At 42.5% G+C, this 22534-nt stretch overlaps 1 protein-coding gene across 9 annotated transcripts in view; it reads right to left on the bottom strand.

Annotated features, from left to right (window-relative positions):
- Window positions 1-22534, bottom strand: part of dennd4c (DENN/MADD domain containing 4C) — a 186961-nt gene that overhangs the window by 17729 nt on the left and 146698 nt on the right. For 7 of the 9 annotated variants that reach the window (XR_009928275.1, XM_062449583.1, XM_062449582.1 and 4 more), the window contains one exon: window positions 15996-16179. Coding sequence is in view for 8 of the 9 variants with exons in the window: in XM_062449583.1 (XP_062305567.1) it covers window positions 15996-16179 (184 nt within the window). In the remaining variant the exon portion in view is untranslated. The remainder of the gene's footprint in view (window positions 1-15995; window positions 16180-22534) is intronic. The other 2 variants (XM_062449584.1, XM_062449580.1) reach the window with 1 other exon arrangement.

The following is a 22534-nucleotide window of genomic DNA, read 5'->3' as shown; positions in this document are numbered from 1 at the left end:
CATGCATATACATTTCAATTGTGTCAATCAAACTGTTTTGTTAGTTAACCAAACTGCAAGGGTACAGGGACCAACATGCAAGTGAAGAGTGGGCTTCATAGCGAGAAGAGAGAAAAGATCAAACCAAGATGGTAATTATTACTGATTCGATCAGTATTAGAACCCACTCAAATCAGCCCACAGCTGTGGACTCTTCCAGCTCTTCTAGCTTGCTTGAAAGGTGTCTGCGGCTGAATTACATAGGTTCCTTGAATTTGACTTTTGCCAAGTTGGTTAACGCTGTCAACGCTGTATATGGTGGGGATGGTGCACTGCTGACCTCGATGGGGGACGTCCTGGATCGGTGGAAGGAATACTTTGAAGACCTCCTTAATTCCACCAACACGCTTTCCGACGTGGAGGCAGAGTCTGGGGACATCGGGGGGGGCCCTTCTATCTCTGGGTCTGAGGTCGCCGAGGTGGGTGAAAAGCTCCGCGGTGGCAGGGCCCCTGGGGTTGATGAGGTCCGCCCGGAGTTCCTTAAGGCTCTGGATGTTGTAGGGCTGTCTTGGTTGACACGACTCTGCAACATCACGTGGACATCGGGGACAGTGCCTCTGGACTGGCAGACCGGGGTGGCGGTTCCACTCTTTAAAAAGGGGGACCGGAGGGTGTGCTCCAACTTTAGGGGGATCACACTCCTCAGCCTCCCTGGGAAAGTCTATTCAGGGGTTCTGGAGAGGAGGGTCTGTCGGATTGTCGAACCTCGGATTCAGGAGGAGCAATGTGGTTTTCGTCCTGGCCGTGGAACTGTGGACCAGCTCTACACCCTCGGCAGGGTCCTGAAGGGTGCATGGGAGTTCCGCCCAACCAGTCTACACATGTTTTGTGGATTTGGAAAAGGCGTTCGACCGTGTCCCTCGGGGGCTCATGTGGGGGGTGCTCCGAGAGTACGGGGTACCGGATTCCCTGATCAGGGCTGTCCGGTCCCTGTACGACCGGTGCCAGAGTTTGGTCCGCATTGCCACCAGTAAGTCAAACTTGTTCCCGGTGAGGGTTGGACTCCGCCAGGGCTGCCCTTTGTCACCGATTCTGTTCATAACTTATATGGACAGAATTTCTAGGCGCAGAATTTTTGCGGATGATGTGGTCCTGATGGCTTCATCGGGCCGTGACCTTCAGCTCTCACTGGAGCGGTTCGCAACCGAATGCGAAGCAGCTGGGATGGGAATCAGCACCTCCAAATCTGAGGCCATGGTTATCGACCGGAAAAGGGTGGAGTGCAATCTCCGGGTTGGGGAGGAGATCTTGACCCAAGCGGAGGAGTTCAAGTATCTCGGGGTCTTGTTCACGAGTGAGGGAAGAATGGAGCACGAGATCGACAGGCGGATCGGTGCAGCATCCGCAGTGATGCGGGCTCTGCATCGGTCCGTCGTGGTGAAGAAGGAGCTGAGTCGAAAGGCGAAGCTCTCTATTTACCAGTAGATCTACGTTCCTACCCTCACCTATGGTCACGAACTGTGGGTAGTGACCGAAAGAACAAGATCGCGAATACAAGCGGCCGAAATGATTTTTCTCCGCAGGGTGTCCGGCCTCTCCCTTAGAGATAGGGTGAGAAGCTCGGTCATCCGGGAGGGGCTCAGAGTAGAACCGCTGCTCCTCCGCGTCGAGAGGGGCCAGTTGAGGTGGCTCGGGCATCTGATAAGGATGCCTCCTGGACGCCTCCCTGGTGAGGTGTTCTGGGCACGTCCCACTGGGAAGAGGCCCCGGGGAAGACCCAGGACACGCTGGAGGGACTTTGTCTCTCGGCTGGCCTGGGAACGCCTCGGGACCCCCAGGAAAAGCTGGTGGAAGTGGCCGGGGAGAGGGAAGTCTGGGCTACCCTGCTTAGGTTGCTGCCCCCGCGACCCGACCCCCGGAAAAGCTGCAGATGATGGATGGAAGTTGGTTAACCCTTAGATGCGTGAGTTCTAAATATTTCCGACGCTCCCACCAGAGTGAGTTATTTTTCCGAAACGGAAGCTAGCCAGCTTTAGTTAGCTTCCGTTACCTAGCAACTTAGCATAATACTCGTAGCAATGCTACTACATGCTAGGGTTACTTGTTAGCTTCCTCATTGTAAATTTTGAAGCCATACTATAGCGTTTGTCATATAGTTTTTGTCTATCGGAAAATAGTCAGTTGGAATGTTCGAAATCACACATGTGCGACGCTACGCTGTGGGGCCCGCTTTCGAACGATCACACTATTGCTGCAAGTTTGCTGTAAATAATTTGATATGGCTCGCAACAGTAAAAGCAACATAAAATATATAGCTTCAAGCAGTAAATGGATTCTTCCTGAAAAACGTAAATAAATAAATAAATCTCAATTTCTCCCAATGTACCATTTTACGATGGAAAAGGTAACAAATGACAAGTCTGCTAAATTATGTTCCAGCAGGTATGGGGTGACCAAGGCTAGGGATTTGGCTATGGCTTAGTAGCAGAGCATTTGACTGCAGATTAAGAGGTTGCAGGTTCGAAACCACCCCTAACTTTTGCCCTAGAAATTGCTGACATATTGGTGCTTGGTGAAGTTCTTGTCCCAATACTGATGGATATAGGTTGATGTTTGTATTTAGGGGCCAAGCAGCAAAACTGTGAAGGCACATATTGTTTTTGTTATTATTATAATTATTTGGGGTCAAGCAGCTAAGGCACCTTTTGTTCGTATTATTAAAATACTATTACTACTATTATTATCATTATTCTATGGTAGTCTATGATCTATCAGTATTTGTTTGAGTCATTTAACCTGCTTGGGCCCTTCATTGCTGCTTGCAGCTTTATTTATCAGAATTATAGCATTATACATTTTGGGAGTCTTTAGCCTTGTTGATGAGGCCAGCTGCGGATGGAAATAAACTGTTCTTATGGCGTGAGGTTTTGGTACCGATGGACCGCAGCCTCCTGCCGGAGGGGAGTGGGCCAAGCAGCGAAGCTGCATACACAACCTGTTGTGTCACTACCTTTTCTTATTACCATTATTATTACGCATCATCATCTTCTCAAGTCTTTGGCAGCCCGTAGAAACATATGGTTAGGTTGTCCCTAAACATTTGTGTTATGTGACCACTGGTCAATAGTTCAATAATTCCACCATGGATTTTACTGAAAGGTGTAAAATCACATTTTGTCCAATGTTCCCCAAATTTGACACAGATGATCTTCAGACCAAGCCTCATGAAAGGTACGAGACGGAGTTTTGATTATAAAAATAGTTTTTCCTGTACAGGTAATCGAAATTGACGGTTAGCCGTAAAACAGGAAGTTGGGCCGTATCTCAAATCTTTGATCTATTGGCTTGCCCTTGCCCGGGCAAGGTTGATGTGTTTTCACATAGGTAACTTTTGAACCGTATGACCATTTTTCAAAGATAAGATATTGTGATGTGCATGCGGCGGATGGCTACTATGATGGCAGCTTAACATTTTGGTGCTCTGCTTCTGGTGTCCACATTTTGTTATTTAAATGTTTTGTGTTGAGTTTTCAGTCGTTAACTTCAAATGACACCACAGATGGCATCCAAACGAACATTGGCATTCTCTCCCTTCAAGAAAAGGCCTAAAGACAACAATCATCTGCACAAAGCCAAGATGCTTGATAAACAACTGTGCCATAAAGTTGAGCATGGCCACGATTAGGCATGAGGAACAGTCAGTAATCACTAATCGACTTGATTCACTGGAAAATACGTCAAACCATCTCATGGCAGGCTTCATGATATGCGAGTCTTGGTGAGTGAAATAAAAAAGGTAGGTTGCTAGCAAGTCTCACCTGAATGAGCTTCAGGATAAGCAACTTCTTTATGAGAAGACAGAACGACCTAAGACTGGTGGGCTTACACGAAGAGTCTGAAGGAGGGGATGCAATCCAGTTCAAATTCCAAAGTGGATACCGGCCTTGCAAGAGAAGACGATTGAAATTGAATGCGGACATTGTCTGTACGCAAAGGACAAATACTCCAAGAATAGGCCATGTGCCTTGATCTTCAAGCTTCTCCTTTATAGTGAAAGGCAAGCAATCTGGAAGGGACCTAGAGGTTCCTCATCCCTGATTCACGAGGGGGGGAACACTACGATTTTTCCTTGACTTCGGCAAGGGTATTTAAAGGAAAGCCTGACAAGGCCAGTATAATAAATACAAGCTGGTACTGTTCACTGCGTTCACTGGAGACTGACTCAGTGAACAAGAGTTTAACAATATAAGTGCCTAGGTCATTTTGACCCAGTGAAGAGAAAATAAAATGGTATCTACGCACTCAATCAAATTCCATGACCCTGCTTCCTTGACTTTTCCTAGATATGTGTATTTTATTACCCAGTATTTTTACATTTTCAAAATACCACCGGAAAAGCAAATTTAGGGCTATTTCACTCCTGCTTACGGTTAAATAGCTGCCAGTTGCGCGTTCTGCAATTTTTTTCCTGCATTCCAAGGCTGCGACTATTTTCTATCAGCAGATGTCGCAAGGGCTCCCGTATGCGAGTCTTCTGTTATTCAGACAAAGTTTAATATGTAGTGTATAAATATACTTAATATGTATAGTTTATACATATATATATATATATATATACACACTCACCGGCTACTTTATTAGGTATACCTCTTCAACTGCTTGTTAACACGAATAGCTAATGGCAGCAACTCAATGCAATTAGGCATGTAGACGTGGTCAAGACAACTTTCTGAAGTTCAAACCGAGCATCAAAATGGGGAAGGGGAATAAAGGGTATTTAAGAGACTTTGAACGTGGCATGGTTGTTGGTGCCAAACGGGCTGGTCTGAGTATTTCAGAAACTGCTGATCTACTGGGATTTTCACCCACAACCATCTCTAGGGTTTACAGAGAATGGTCCGAAAAATAGAAAATATCCAGTGAGCGGCAGTTGTGTTGACGAAAATACCTTGTTGATGTCAGAAGAGAATGGGCAGACTGGTTCAAGATGATAGAGAGGCAACAGTAACTCAAATAACCACTCGTTACAACCAAGGTATGCAGAATACCATCTCTGAACGCACAACACGTCAAACCTTGAAGCGGATGGGCTACAGCAGAAGAAGACCACACCGGGTGCCACTGCTATCAGCTAAGAACATGAAACTGAGGCTACAATTCGCACAGGCTCAAAATAATTGGACAATAGAAGATTGGGAAAACATTGCCTGGTCTGATGAGTCTCGATTTCAGCTGCGACATTCATCTGAATATGCATGATGCTATCATGTCAATATGGACCAAAATCTCTGAAGAATGTGTTGAAAGTATGCCACGAAGAATTAACCCTTGTGTTATCTTCGGGTCATTCTGACCCATCAGTCATTGTGACCCACCGTCGTATTGCGACAGATTTACTGCATACAAAGACAAAGTGAAGCATTTTCTTTTAACCGTTGGGCTGTCTCAGACCCCCCACATTGCAAAGGTTAAAAGAAAATTATTTTTATTTGTTTTTGTATTGGGTAAAATTGGGTAAACACAATGATGGTTCATTATGAACCTTTGGGTCATGTGACCCGAAGGCAGCACAAGGGTTAAGGCAGTTCTGAAGGCAAAAGAGGGTCCAACCCGGTACTAGCGAGGTGTACCTAATAAAGTGGCATAAAGTTGCACATCATTATAAATAATGATGTGCAAAATGATAACAATAATTTATTATACAAAGTGCATTTGTTTCACATACATTTACATTTAGTCATTTAGCAGACGCTCTTATCCAGAGCGACTTACAGTAAGTACAGGGACATTCCCCCCTGAGGCAAGTAGGGTGAAGTGCCTTGCCCAAGGACACAACGTCAATTGACACGGCCGGGAATCGAACTGGCAACCTTCAGATTACTAGCCCGACTCCCTCACCGCTCAGCCATCTCCCTCCCACATTTATGTGTAGACAATGGTATAAGCCCAATTCTTATGTCCCATTATTTTAGAGCGGCAACAATAACTTACGATTGCAAATAAGCTATGTTTTGTAAAGCAGATAAACGTAACTAATAAAAGCATTTTTGCATGTATTCAAACATGGGTCAAACAAGTCATAGTATAGTATTAGTTTGGAACTTCTAAGCTAGAAGCTACGATCTCTGCTTGCCGTCCCGTTTATCCTGCTCTCAAATGTTTGCTCCCTGAACAATAAATTGGACTGTGGCTTGTGTGTTTACAGCAACACGAAATGGTAAAAAAAACTTTATGCTAATTTTAAATCAGGCTACTGCTCATCGCTGGTGGAGTTTATGACTATTGTGTTCACACTTCGGTTGTTCGGTTCTCTTGGATCTCTTGGTCCGGACCCCAAAAAATAATTATTGCTGATCGCCGGTTCGCTAACAGGGCAAACGCATCAAAGTTCATTTTCACAGGGCTCTCAAGTGTCACGCATTGAGCGTGACAGTCACTCATTTCGGTCTTTTGTCACGCCCTCCCGCCACACATTGTATTTCTCACGCAGAAAAAATATATTTATAATATATTTAATATGCCGCAGCACCCAACCAAAATTCCTCTGGCCTCTCACTATGGAACCGGCAGGAATCAAGCGCGTCTCCCCTGGAGTTCTTAGTCGAGCCTGCCACTTATCAGCCAATCAAAAAAAAGAAAGGGTCTATACAATAGCCAATCGGAAAATAGCACCATTGTATCTGGGTAAGATTTAATGCAACAACCAATGGAAAAAAAAGCATATCCTGTAATTTTTAGTGATTCTGCTACAACGTCTTCTGAAAGTTTTGTTCACCTACAAAGCAAACCACTGGAGCTCGAGCATCACTTTGAGCACAGTCACAATCTCCTGTTTTACTGTTACAACATATTCACAACTTGTTTGACACAAACAATGACAACTTGACTGCTGTTAGAAAATGTTTACCAGATAATTAGCATCAGTTTTTCAGTGTCTTAACCAACAGTTTTACAGCCTGTTCACTGACAACACCTGCTCAGAACAAGTAGTTCATAGATGTAGCCAGTGTGTATCGGTGAAACTCACTCCTCAGGTATGTAACAGGCCACCTGCATCAACGGATTTCCAGCTTTTCGTTGGCGTAGTTGGTAGTGGTGGCGCTGAGGATGTCAGAGGTGGCAGGTTCGAACCCAGTGCGGGACGAACATAGGCCCGATACCTCTGACATGCAATACTTCGTCTGTTATATATAATTAGCCTAGTCTTATTTTCGTTATCACACGATGACTGACATATTGTCACATTATAAACATCTCTTTCCAAATAGGCGTAATCATTTTATTAGCACTAAATACATTTAAGTGTTTTGCATAGTCGATGTTATAGGTCACTTTTAAAATAATGTCATATTTTATCATTATATCTTGGCCATGGATGCATTAATCATTGCTGCCTTTCAAAGATGTCAGGTAAAAAGCAATTAATACATTTATTTTGACCCCCTGACGACGACGACGGGGGGGGGGGGGCGGGGGAGAATGTCACTCTTGCCTGTCTTCAAAACTTGAGAGCCCTGTTTTCATCTATCCAAACCTGCCAAGTGTGAACACACCCTTTGATGCAGACTATTTTATTTACCACTGCTCTAATTCGCCCCCACCTTGGCTACTAAAACCTCTGTTAGCTATTCCCGCATACGGTAAACTAATTATTTATTTTTGTTGAGCTGTATGTAGGCATAACAGAATGGAATGTTGGGTAACTGGATTTGAGTAAGCTAGAGCTAGACCGTTGAAAGGAACTGTTGAGATCAAATGCATTGATTCACTACGCGATCGATCATTACGGGGAATGGGATCGCATCTTTAAAAGATGCATCCACAGGTTACCAGCTCAACAAAAAAAGAAGTCATGTGCACAATGCAGTAGGATACCCAAGATTAGCCTATTTATTCTATTTAGTCCGTAGATGTAGAGGGAACAAAATGTAGGCCATTCTAAATTATCTGTCAGGCTAGTTGTAGTAGATAGGCTGCCTATTGATTTATCATATGAAACTCGTTTTACATGCGCTACTGCCCTTGCGTAACCCACCATCTACACTTGAAACTGGAGTCTCAATGTTACAGTAATAGTCTATCTAAAACCAAAATACACATTCTCAATCAGTATATTATTTTGTCTTGTCATTCCGAATGTTGTTAGTCTAAATTGAATAGGCTGAGCATCAACAGGGTAACATCAAGTAAGCCTATAGCTTAGAATTTCCAATAAATGAAGAACATTACATGTTTTACCAGTAAAACTGGATCTAATTAGACCATTGAATGTTTATGATGTCCCTGTGTTTGTTTATACTTTTGACTGGGGACAACAACACAATCTTGTCAGCTGACTATATAATGTTGATATATCGGGCTATTAGACCAATTGCAGTCTAGCCTATCCCCAAAATGTTTTTGACATTTTTAGCCAATAATTTACATTTTGCTGAATGATTGAAACGCTAAACAACAAATGCTCCAATGAAATAATCACAGACTAACAACACGGACATAAATTACAGATTGACGAAGACACGTTCATTTTAAGACCATGCCTTTGCTCCATGCAACAAGCGCCATCTAGCGATCATTACATTGTAGTAACAACGTCCCTGTCTGTAGACTCAGGGGTCAATTTAACCTACGCTATAAGTAGGGAAACGGTGCTTCTAGTGTTAAGTCATAATATAGGTTAGAACCATTTTTACACAGGATTTCCCAAGTTCATTGTTTGAATGCAACTGTTTCAACTATGTGAGTCTGCCACATATCACCATTCCCTTAATCATAAGGTTGCCGGTTCGACTCTGGCCGTGCAAAATGACGTTGTGTCCTTGGGCAAGCCCTTGCCTCGGGGGAATGTCCCTGCACTTACTGTAAGTCGCTATGGATAAGAGCGTCTGCTAAATGACTAAATGTACACTTTACTTCACTATTTAGAAGTGTAAATGAGCAGAAACAATTGGATGTTGTTTTCTTTTTAATCAATACAATCTTCATAAATAATAAGTATGCATACTTATTTAAAATATACAGAAATATCAGTTGTAAAATGTAAGTATACCCGTGAAAATCTCAAACTGTTTGGATGTTTGATATAGATTAATCAATTTGGAGGTGATAAAGAAAAAAAAAGAAAAAATCCTGCAACTGACGCAAGCACACCTTACAATGTCTTCCCTTTCTAGTTATTATTTGAGGCAAAGCAGCGAAGCTTTTTTTGGAATGCAAACACTAAAATAATGCTTTACACAGCCATCCATCCATCGTCAACCGCTTATCCTATTTCGGGTCGCGGGGGCAGCAGCTCCAGCAGGGGGCCCCAAACTTCCCTATCCCGAGCCACATTAACCAGCTCTGACTGGGGGATCCCGAGATGTTCCCAGGCCAGTGTGAAGATATAATCTCTTCACCTAGTCCTGGGTCTTCCCCGAGGCCTCCTCGCAGCTGGATGTGCCTGGAACACCTCTCTAGGGAGGCGCCCAGTGGGGATCCTTACCAGATGCCCAAACCACCTCAACTGGCTTCTTTCGACGCAAAGGAGCAGCGGCTCTACTCCGAGCTCCTCACAGATGACTGAGCTCCTCACCCTATCTCTCAGGGAGACGCCAGCCACCCTCCTAAGGAAACCCATTTAGGCTGCTTGTACTCGCAACCTTGTTCTTTCGGTCATGACCCAACTTTCATGACCTTAGGTGAGGGTAGGAACAAAAATTGACTGGTAGAACGAGAGCTTTGCCTTCTGGCTCAGGTGCGATAGAACAAATGCAATACCGCCCCCGCTGCCCCGATTCTCTGGCCAACCTCCCACTCCATTTTCCCTTCACCCGCAAACAAGACCCCGAGGTACTGGGTCTCCTTCACTTGGGGTAAGAACTCATTCCCTACCCAGAGGAAGCACTACATTGGTTTCCTATTGAGAACAATGGCCTCAGATTTAGAGGTTCTGATGCTCATCCCAGCCGCTTCACACTCGACAGCGAAATGATCCAGTGAGTGCTGAAGGTCACGGCCGATGATGACAAAAAGACCACATCATCCGCAAAAAGCAGCGATGAAATCGCCAGCCACCAAACCACAACCATTCCCCATCCCGACTATGCCTCAATATCCTGTCCATGAATATCAGAAACAGGATTGTTGACAAAGCGCAGCCCTGGCGCAGACCAACCCCCACACGGAACAAACTCGACTTTGTGCCGAGGACCGGGACACAGCTCTCACTTTGGGTGTACAGGGATTGGATCGCCCTAAAAGGTATTACCACCACCGCTGGTCGGAGGACACTGTAGGCTATTTATATTAATAGGTTATTAACTTACGTTGAACTTCGGTTTTAGCATAACTCAATAGTGTTTAACATAGTGTTTACCGTTACATATGGCGAACATTATCACAAAATGTTGTTTTTAAATTATTAAATTAGCTGGCTGGAACCACATTTATGCCATAAACCTACAAATAAAGGGGGACAGAATTTTTCGGATTAATTTCGCAGACTTTTATATTTAGACGTTTTAAGCAGATTTCAACTTCCAGCTGCAGGCAGTGATTATATGACTGATCCAAACAAATCATTACCTGAAGAAACTCAAAAATCAACATTGATTTATTGACACAAACATATTGAGACAATGTGGATATTTACATAAATACTAGGGGTGGGGAAAAAATCGATTAACATATGAATCGCGATTCAATCTTCTAGCAATTCACAATTTTCTATTTTTTTTTTCAACACAACTGCCTATCACAGTCAAATAGAAACAAGTAACACTAAACAGCAAACTGGAATCGAATGCTGCAATCTTGGCACATATTTTTGGGAAGTTTCTCCCATTCTTCTTTGCAGGGCCTCTCAAGCTCCATCAGGTTGGATGGGGAGCTCGGTGCAAGGCCATTTTCAGATATCTCCAGATATGGAGATATCGGATTTAATTCTGGGCCCTGGCTGGGCCACTCAAGGACATTCACAGAGTTGTCTCAAAGCCACTCCTTTGTTATCTTTGCTGTGTGCTTAGGGTTGTTATCCTGTTGGAAGTTGAACCTTTGCCACAGTCTGAGGTCCAGAGCGGTCTAGAGCAGGTTTTCATCAAGGATGTCTCTGTATATTGCTGCATTCATCTTTCCCATGATCCTGACTAGTCTCCCAGTTCCTACCGCTGAAAAACCTCCCCACAGCATGATGCTGCCACCACCATGCATCACTGTAGGGATGGTATTGGCCAAGTGATGAGCGGTGTCTGGTTTCCTCCAGACATATTTTTCACTTTGTCATTATGGGCAATTGTGTGTAGAATAAAAATGAAGTGAATTCATTTTGGAATAAAACTAACATAACAAAATGAGGAAAAACTGAAGCACTGTGAATACTTTCCGGATGCACTGTAGCTCCAAGCACCCATTAACAGAGAAGGATCGATATAAAGGGGGTCTTGCATCTTGGAATTTCCAGATATTTTTTTGGGCTTCCCGGCTACATTCTCTAAAGACTTGGATGGATGTTGATTAGAAAATCCCTTGGAGGAGAATAAAAGATTCTGTGGCTGCATCATCAGCAACAGCAGGGCTCTACAGTCGGCCCATTTTAATCGCATATGCGAGTAAAAATATATTTGTGCGAGCGTGGAAACGTTTTTGGGCGCAAGGTGCGAGCAAGTTTTAACCATAGACACACAGTCTTACATTTATAATTTTTTTTCAGAGATTTCAACTAGCAATAATCTGTCCTGCGCTGTAACATTCTGGCTAGCGATCTAGCTAGCTAAACTTCACCCTCAGTGTGAACAATCGAACAAAGCAAACTAACATCCAAAACTAAACATATCAAAATAAACACAAGTTCAACAATAGAAACTTAAACAATGCTTCTGTGAACAAAATTAACCCCCCAACTGAGTCCCATTCTGTCCTGCCACAAGGCCTGCTGAAAACCAAGAGCGCCGGTCCGACCCTACACGAACACCGGTGCGAATACAACATAAAAACGAAATATCCCGCCTTGCACAGCTGTTCACATTGAGTCACATTGAGTCACATTGCTATTGTTTATAATGGGGAGTCAGGTGGCTGAGCGGTGAGGGAATCGGGCTAGTAATCCGAAGGTTGCCAGTTCGATTCCCGGTCATGCCAACTGACGTTGTGTCCTTGGGCAAGGCACTTCACCCTACTTGCCTCGGGGGAATGTCCCTGTACTTACTGTAAGTCGCTCTGGATAAGAGCGTCTGCTAAATGACTAAATGTAAATGTAAAATGTAAATAATAGTGGTGGGCCGTTATCGGCGTTAACGCGCTGCGACTCTTATCAGCGATAAAAAAAATATCGCCGTTAATCTATGATCAAAGTTGGGTTGGGAGCTGGGTCTATACTACGCAAGCTATGATGACTTTCACCTTGATATTTTAGCGCGGATGTATACCTAGCCGAATTGCACTGTAGGGGGCGAGAACGAGTCTTCGAACCTGTGTGTATGCCTTGTGTATGAAATTATCACATCAAATGTGACGTGCTAACATGGATGCAGCTATGAAGCCGCCTGGTTTGCTTCAGGGAAAATGTATTTTTAAGAAGCTTCCCAATGGAAACCTCGACAAGACTAAGGTTGTTTGCACCTTGTGCTATGCGGAATTAGTTTACTGTAGGAGTTCTTCCAGTCTCAAATACCACCTAAACGCAAAGCATCCCTTAGCTAATGCGGAAGATGCCGGGCCAAGCACTGATGTAGCGCAGGGGAAGAGTCGTCGTCAAACTACGATGTTTGAGTTCAACTGAGGCAAGCCCGTCAGCACAGCTCTATCAGCCAAGCTAACTATTCTAATAAACAGTTAATTAACACAAGTACATATTATTGAACATCATTTATTTTCATCACCAATTATCATAGTAGAACAGCTTTCTCAAGCATTTTGTGATGCATTTTGGAAACAGGAGATGAGCTCCTGGTCTAATGCGCCACCTGGCTTGAGAAACCCGTTCTCAAAGACTTACTTTTAGTCATTATTTGGGTAGCACACATATTGAATGCCTTCTGCGGAATTCAAATGAGCCATTTTAATCTAACGCCAAGATTACAGTGAGATTAATCTAGATTTAAAAAATTAATCTATGCCCACCACTAGTTTATAAATGTAATCCTGACTGGTTGAAGGATTTTGATTGGCTGGAGGATGACAGCTCAACAAAACCCCTGTTCTGCAAGTCTTGTAAGTGTGCCCCCACGACCCTTGCTGGCTCTTTTTTCGTGAATGGAAAGCCGCAGCATCTCGCTGTTTCACTACAGCGAGATGCTGTAGTGAAACACAACGTGTCAACTCGGCATTCACGTTGTAGGGATCATAAACCGGTCACAGCCTGACAACCCACGTACGGTGCAAGCGCCTGTTGCCAGGCAGATGACCCAGCAAAATCAGGATGCGGTTCGCCAGTTAAATATCAAATTTTACATTGCCTACTTAATCGCAAAAGAAGAGTTGCCTTTCACTAAATGTGGACCTTTGATTAGGCTCCACGACAAAAACGGCAATATCAACCCTACCTATAATAATGACGTGAGGTGTGCGGAGATGATTGGGCAGAAGGTTGAAGAGATCAAGGGGCACACTTGCTAAGAAGATGCAGGCTACTCGTTACTTGTCTGTCCTTGTGGATGGCGACACGGACATCTCCAACACTGAGTGCAAAATCACCTATGCTCAGTTCTTGGAGGATGGCAGACCAGTGACCTGACTTGTTGGCTAGCAGGGTATTTCACACGCCCATGCACAGGTGAGAAGAGTAACGTTACCACTTCAGCTGTCAGGACTCGTTTCTAGAGGCTAATACTAGCTATCAATGAGTGCGTTTACATGACCACGAGAAACCCGATCATTGAGTGAGTTAATCTGTTACTATAGTAGCTACAGGATGAGCAGATGTTTGTTGAATAAATTAAACATTTTACGTACGCCTACAGCAGAAGCGGTGCAAGTTTACATTTAGACACTTACATTTAGTTATTTAGCAGACGCTCTTATCCAGAGCGACTTACAGTAAGTACAGGGACATTCCCCCGAGGCAAGTAGGGTGAAGTGCCTTTCCCAGGACACAACATCATTTGGTTTGCATAGCCGGGAATCGAACTAGCAACCTTCTGATTACTAGCCCGATTCCCTAACCACTCAGCCATCTGACTCCCGTTTAGTCTGTGGATCAACGATTAACGTAAATAATCATGTATACTGCCTCTAATGCTATTGACACCAATGCGTATTATTATTGTTGGTATTATCATTAGGTATCCTGGATGGAACAAATGCTGCTTTTGACGTCCTTGGCACAAGTGTCTAAGTCTAAATGTGTTGTATTTGGGGCGGATGGTGCATCTGTAAACATGGCTGTCCATGGAGGGGTAATTGCTCTACTGAAGAGGGATGTGGGAAACCATGTTATCCCCATCTATTGCATGCCACACAGGTTTGTGTACATATAGTTTGTTTTATTGTTTAGACACACACACACACTTTTTGAATAAATTTAAATAGGCTAATACGTATTATTTTCAAATATATTGTGATTGTTTTCTTGGGGGTTTGGGTGTTAATTCAGATTGTTTGTAATAAAAACATCTTCAATGTGAGTGAAATGAATGGTGAAAGTTGTTCTTGTAATTGCACATTTCTGTTCTTTCTGCTCGTTTGGTTTCAATGGTTAGGTTGGAGCTGGCAATTATCAACTTGCATTGCCAAGATGCAATGGTAGCCATTGCATCAGCCATGCAGTCTATGATATTCTGCATCTTGTGTGGAAGACCTATCATTTCAGCCCTAAATCCAGGCGTGAGCTGAATGCTATTGGTGAGCAGCTAGGAGTGGGGATATGCACTCCTTCTAGTGTGAAGGGAACGAGGTGTATTCCTCATGTTCACAGAGCACTTAGTGTGTTCCTGGGAATTTGGCAAGTGACAGTAGTCAATATGCAGTCACCCTCCAACACATGGAACACCTAGCAGCATCTGTATCCAATGCAGATATACAAGGGTGTGCAAAGAAGGTGGTGTCATAGAACCATACAATGCACTTGGCTACAAAAGTGAAGTAAAATTTGAGATTTTGTATTTTTTGTATTTTTTTTTACTGTTGTTCCTTTTTTAGAGCCCCTAAACGTTTTCACTTGGCGGCACATGTGCTCCTGCAAAAAAAAGTTAGCGTAGAGCCCTGAACAGGACCTGTTGTTTACATGTTTGTCAAAAAAGCCCAGAAAGATACTAGAAGTACTAGTACAATAGTGGGTAATTCTCTCAGAATCTGGCATGATGTCTGTACATTTATGGGAAGTCCAAACAAATGTACAACTGAGTCTCCCATTTGGAATAACCAAATAATCTGGAAACAAGCCATCTGTTTTTCAGCAGTGGTCCGATCGAGTTGTACATGTCATGGGGGATTTATTCCATAATCAAGGCCTAAAGTCATTGGTATAATATTCCTGGACATTCGTACTTTTTGTACTTGAGAAGTGCGATGCGAGCCTATGGAGTCTGATGGAACAATATCCTTGGCTTTCATTTCATCGGGGCGGCGGTAGAGAGGGTCGTCTGTTAATCGCAAAGTTGGCGGTGCGATCCCCGACTCCTCCCAAGCCATGTGCCGAAGTATCCTTGAGCAAGACTCTGAACCCCAAGTTTCTTCCGATGTGCAGGCCGGCGCCTTGAACCGGTATGTGTGAGTGTGAGTATGAATGGATGACTGAGAGGCAAAAAATGTGAAGCGCTTTTGAACGCCGCTAAGGTACAAAACGTGCTATATAAATGCAGTCCATTTCATTAACTGATGGATTGTTTGAATACATCCCAGACCATAAAACTAAAAAGCTTAGAAATGTATCTCCGGCCACTCTGGACTACTTGGCTCCTTCATTGCTGCTTGCAGCTATATTTTCCTGTATTATTAAAGTAATAACAATTACGGACTAATCACAAGGCAACTGAGGATGGAATGGGTAGGGGAGGCATTACATGTGACAGGAATATTATGAATTAATGTAAGACACTTACACAGACCTCATGCAGTCTACTGGGTAGACTTGTGGTGGAAACACTGTGTCCAGGTCTCTGAGCTGAGTCTAGGCTCTGCAGGAAACCACCCACACTATTACTGCGAGTCAGTGAACTTTCACGCTTTCCTTTCTGAACTTCCAGCAGGCCCAGGGGGTCCAGCTGCACTGACTCCTGTAGAACACTAGTGTAACAAAAGAGATGCAAAAATAAAGACAAAAGTAAAACATAGGAAATACAAATCAATATCAAATTCATTTTGATCATTTGAGTTAAATTCCACCACCTAGAAACAAACTAAACTGGTTAGGCATGGAACATTCTTACTCTACTCCCAAACAATAGCATAGCTGGCTGGACAGCCCACAATTAATAATTGTGGGCAATAAATTGTTGTTTGTGGACTACCGTTTTTGAATGCCTGACAGGTAGTCGCTGCATACTGTAATGTAACATAGCATACTCTACCGTACCGTTTTTATTTTTTTCCTCTTTTCCAAGCGACTTGGTTATTGCTACTGCAACTGCCATGAGGCATTTGTGAGTAGGTTTAATAGATTTTAGTTCAGTTTTAGTATTAAAATACAGCGCATTCCCGATACTTCCAAATTCTACCACATACAGTACTTGTGTATTACTGTGAAAATCTAAAATTTATTACACGTTAATTTTGAAGCTTGGATGGTAACAGTATATATATAACAATATTCTTTTTTTTAACATTTCTAGTCGGCTAGTCGACCGAACTCGATTTGGATAGAGTACGCCAGGTGTGTCAGTCACATGAGTTGAATTTTCCAACTTTTGCAGTGCTTTGCCATGGAAAAATAGCTAATATGTAGCATAGCTTTCAACAGTACGTTTATGGGATCACAAGAAAACTTAGCTCAATATTTGAATTGGGGTAGATAACAAACGATTACATGGCTGAATACTCAATTCTGTTGGCCTACAATAATTATTTTACTATGTCAATAATGCAATAAACTAACCTGGCATCTTTGCTTGCATGGCTACACTATCCATGCTACATTATCCATGCTACATTTTTTACAATCAAGTCTTTGTACACGTTGAACGTTGTGTCATATAAAACCGAAGGGTAAGCCTGAAAACAATTGCGTAAGATTTCTTGCTATGTTTGCTTAGATTGATTGTGATATTTGCGTTAAAGCTCCGTAGGTAATTTTATGCTGTGAAATTCCATACCATAGGTCAAATTCATACCGGTATATTTCTATACCATTCATACCACCCACCCCTACTTCAATTCATTAATGACAACCAAGACTGTTAAGATGTCAAATTTAAACTGCCGCTGAGTATGTGTGGGAAAGGGGATATTTTTATATTAATATAATTCAGTACACTGTAGCATTGGTAACCATCTGCAGTGGGCAATCAAATGTCCATCATTTGTTTCTAGGGAGGAGTATGGGAAGAATTTGATCACCTCAGGAAAGTTTTTCCAGCGTCGTTAATGGTGTTAGCAATCAAAGATTGCAACAAAAAAAAAGTACAGTAACTTTTGGAGTGTCATGCTGATACACTATTGTCACTGGGTATACCTCGGCAGTACAGTCATGGCCAAAAATATTGGCAGTGACAAATGTGTTTTGCAAAATCTCCCACTTCTGTATCTGAAGATAAATGTACACATTTATATGCAGGTACACTGGATTTTGTTTTTAAATGTTCATGTCATCAGCATTTTAAAGGTTTTTATTGGCAACACAAATTAAATACATGCAAAGTCCCTTCTTTTATAGCAATCAGTTTGCTTTTATAATCGAATCAGAAGGATAGAGTGATTTCACCTGACTTATACTCGTTCCCATGTGCTGATGATAGAAATGGTGGCTGGTCATTTTGTTCCAGAGCCCAAAAACTGTGAAATGTGGGTATTTGTGTGAGCTACTCATTCAAATACCGGAAACATTACAACTACCAAAAAAAATTTACGTTGTCTTATCAAATAATAAATGATAAGTCATTGTGGAGGAAATTAAGAAACTAATAAAGAGCCCTATAAACATATGTAGCCATTGTAAGAAGTGCAAAGAATGTACATCAAATTTACGATGAGGAATGGGTTTAACTACAGCTGTAACACATAAGAGAGGTCCATAAATCACATGAACAAGGGAAGTTCACTCTTAACTTAGAGATACAGCTATTAAGGATGGTCAAGAGTTGAAAAACATAACAGTAGTATACTTTCTTTTTTTAATACAATTTACTTATTAACATACTATGATGACATCAAATTGAACTTTTATTACTTTCAATAACTTGCATAAAATGTGAAAAACTATTGGATAATTCCACACCTAAAGTCAGGGTTTTATAAAGTATTTTGTGTTGAACTTATTCACACTTACCTGCCAAGGCAGCCAAATACCCTTCTTTTGTTGGTGTTTTATTCAAATACTTTTTTCAATCAAAATGTTTTTTTCCTTTGAGTCACATTACCCCAGTGTCTTAATATTAATATTATTGCCGCAGTACTCACTGAACGAGTGCCCCACTTAAATATTATATCTGAACCGTAGCAGTGTCTCACTCAAGATCAAATTGTACAGTGTAGTGTACATTGTACACGTGCTTTAGAGTGGCCTACCTTAATCGATAGGCTAGACTACTGACCAAGTTGTTACATCAATTATTAATTGGCAGCACTTATGCCATTTAGAACATACTTTATGAGTGGAAGGGGTGTCTTTAAGTAGCCTAACCTTATTGCTTTAGGGGAAATAGGACGGAAATATGTGGGGTTCTGGAGGAAACCCTAGTGGTGGCTTCTACAACATTTTACAATGTTATTACTGGTTGCCTTATGAAATATTAGACAGGTGACAGAAGCAGACAGGCAGGAGTAGTGCAGGTGATGGATAGAGGAGGAGTCCAGAGTGAAGCACAAGACCAGTGTTCTGCCTTACGTTTAAATGTAAGCCACGCTTGTTTCTAGTGGCCCCTGCTGGCCAGTGGTTTATTTACCAGGCAGATATTTGGTTTCAGTTGGAAGTACAGATCGAGTTCCGATGCTATGTTGTTTTGCCGTGCGTAAGCGTTGCTTGTGAGTATTGTGATTCATTTTAAGTTCATCCTAAAATGTAAACGTATATCATACGTCAATTGTGTTTTTTCTAAGTCACTTTTCTGTGCTGTTATCGATAAGCAACCCAGCCCATATTGCCTGTTTAAAGATCCTGTAAAGTAAATTCCATGTTTTGCTTCTAAGTACATTATATACGTGTGAAATGAGTTCCTGAAAGCATGTGCAAAGCGCTAAAACTTTGTCGCACTGAAATGTGGAGTTAGACCGAAGAACAGTTTCTCTTACGTTTTCAGATCAAGTTTTAATGGGCGGAGCCAACAAATGCCCTATCTACGTCATTTCGCCCCATCTACGTCAGATCACTGAATGGCTCCTCCTGCTGTACTGTTATTGTAGCTAGCTAGCTAGCTTCAGGATGTCTCCCACCACCCGCAACTGCACCTTCCCTGGAGGCAAGAACTCCAGCTGCGCTGCAACGCCATTTAAGTTCCCTATTGATAATGAAAGGAAATATAGGTGGATAGATTTTGTGAAGAGCCACGCTCATGGAAAGCTTCGGATAAACTCCAACAGCCGCCTCTGCGCCACTGACCATTTCACGGCGGACAGTTTTAACATGGACCAGAGACAGACGGGGTTCACCAACACACGGCTTCTCTTGCAGCGCAGAGCCGTACCGAGCATCGCCCCCCCGGCCGTTCATCCTCCGGTCGCACCTGGACCATCCACCGCCGCCAGCAGTTCATCACTCAGTTCTGTGTGCTTGTTATAATTATACTAGATAACTTTTCCATAGGTATCTCTGCTTTAATTAGTGTAAACCGCTAACTTGATATTAGGCTACTCGGTGTAGAATGATGGTATTTTGGTGAAATGGTAGCTAATGTGCTAGAAGTAGTTGGAGAGCTCACTGTCTGCTGTCTCTGCTGTAAATGTTTAATCCTGTGTTACAGCTCAGGGGAATATTTCATTTATATGCATCTGTATGTTTCACTCATTGAACAAATACATTCTAATTCTATACTATAACACTTTATTCTGTGGTGTGGTGAACTTTTTAATTCCACTTTACAGGATCTTTAACGTCTAACGAAGCATTTTTGTATGGTGTACGTTTCCTACTTAAAATGTTAATTTAGTAGCATGTTCTCATATACAATGTCATTGTATTTTGTTTGCTTATATACAACCCACATTTTGATTGTATTCTGTATCTTTTACAGTTTTACTCCTTTATCATTTTGCACACCGAACTGAATAAATCTGGAGCTAGAAGGCTAATTCCTGACTCCTGTGTCGTCAGTGATGGGAGTTTGGCTGGCTGTCTAATTCTGGTTACGTACACCTTAAGGAGGACAGTACAACCAGAGTGAAGTGCACGTGCAAGGGCAGAGTGAAGCAAAAGAGCACAATGTAACAGGAGAGGGGGCAGAAAGAGAGGAGAGTGGAGGAGATGGCGGCATTGTGTGTGAATAGAGGTGAATAAATATATTTGTGTTTCAGCGAAGTGTCAGTTCCGTTTCATATGTTAAACATTTGGCAGCGGGGGGGTAGGGGGGTTGTTTTTCGGACAGACCTGCCCCCACTGCTAAAAAAAATCCCCCAAAAATCCTAAACACTGCAACCTCTTGCCTACAGAGGTAAATGTTAATAGAAAATCCATTCACAGAAATTACTCAACTGTGTTTTACCTGTGTCAGTGTGAAATGGCCAAGATAACTGCTGAAAACATTAAATAATTTAGTTTTAAAGGACACAGATAGTTTTTTAGTATGCACACTAATTATAGCAAATGTTAAGGAACATCTTTCATCAGGATAATATCTGAATACCTCTTATGAGTTAGGGATTGGCCCTCTGAGGCATCTGGCTTCTTCCCAGACAAAAATGTAAAGCTATGGAGGCCTGATGGAGCTACCACCTTGACCTCTGTTGAACCTGTGATTGTTGGGTGGTTGTAGTTGTTGCTGTGTATACTATTCCCTGATGCACTGGGATTCAAATACCTGGTAGAGGAGATTCAATTGAAAGAAAAAGGGTAGACCATGTACAGTTAGGTCCATAAATATTTGGACATTGACACAATTTTCATCATTTTGGCTCTGTCTACCACCACAATGGATTTGAAATGAAACAATCAAGATGTGCTTTAAGTGCAGACTTTCAGCTTTAATTTCAGGGTATTTACATCCAAATCAGGTGAACGGTGTAGGAATTACAATACATTTTATATGTGGCCCCCCCCCTTTTTAAGGGACCAAAAGTAATTGGACAATTGGCTGCTCAGCTGTTCCACGGCCAGGTTTATGTTATTCCCTCATGGGAGTTCGTTATTTCATTGACAAGGAGCAGATAAAAGGTCTAGAGTTCATTTCAAGTATGGTATTTGTGTTTGGAATCTGTTGCTATCAACTCTCAATATGAAGTCCAAAGAGCTGTCACCATCAGTAAAGCAAGCCATCGTTAGGCTGAAAAATCAAAACAAACCTATCAGAGAGATAGCAAAAACATTAGGTGTGGCCAAATCAACTGTTTGGTACATTCTTAAAAAGAAAGAACGCACTGGTGAGCTCAGCAACACCAAAAGACCCGGAAGACCACGGAAAACAACTGTGGTGGATGACAGAAGAATTCTTTCCCTGGTGAAGAAAAACCCCTTCACAACAGTTGGCCAGATCAAGAACACTCTCCAGGAGGTAGGCGTATCTGTGTCAAAGTCAAAAATTAAGAGAAGACTTCACCAGAGTAAATACAGAGGGTTCACCAAAAGATGTAAACCATTGGTGAGTCTCAAAAACAGGAAGACCAGATTAGAGTTTGCCAAAAAACATCTAAAAGACCCTGTACAGTTCTGGAACAACATCCTATGGACAGATGAGACCAAGATCAACTTGTACCAGAATGATGGGAAGAGAAGAGTATGGAGAAGGGAAGGAACTGCTCATGATCCAAAGCATACCACCTCATCAGTGAAGCATGGTGGAGGTAGTGTTATGGCGTGGGCATGTATGGCTGCCAATGGAACTGGTTCCCTTGTATTTATCGATGATGTGACTGCTGACAAAAGCAGTAGGATGAATTCTGAAGTGTTTCTGGCAATATTATCTGCTCAGATTCAGCCAAATGCTTCAGAACTCATAGGACGGCGCTTCACAGTGCAGATGGACAATGACCCGAAGCATACTGCGAAAGCAACCAAAGAGTTTTTTAAGGTAAAGAAGTGGAATGTTCTGCAATGGCCAAGTCAATCACCTGACCTAAATCCAATTGAGCATGCCTTTCACTTGCTAAAGACAAAACTGAAGGGAAAATGCCCCAAGAACAAGCAGGAACTGAAGACAGTTGCAGTAGAGGCCTGGCAGAGCATCACCAGGGACGAAACCCAGCGTCTGGTGATGTCTATGGGTTCCAGACTTCAGGCTGTCATTGACTGCAAAGGATTTGCAACCAAGTATTAAAAGTGACAATTAGATTTATGATT

The sequence above is a fragment of the Osmerus eperlanus genome, chromosome 23, assembly GCF_963692335.1.
Source record: "Osmerus eperlanus chromosome 23, fOsmEpe2.1, whole genome shotgun sequence".
Classification (NCBI taxonomy): Eukaryota; Metazoa; Chordata; class Actinopteri; order Osmeriformes; family Osmeridae; genus Osmerus; species Osmerus eperlanus.
The sequence above is the reverse complement of the archived record's forward strand: the minus strand, read 5'-3'. Positions and strand labels throughout refer to the sequence as shown.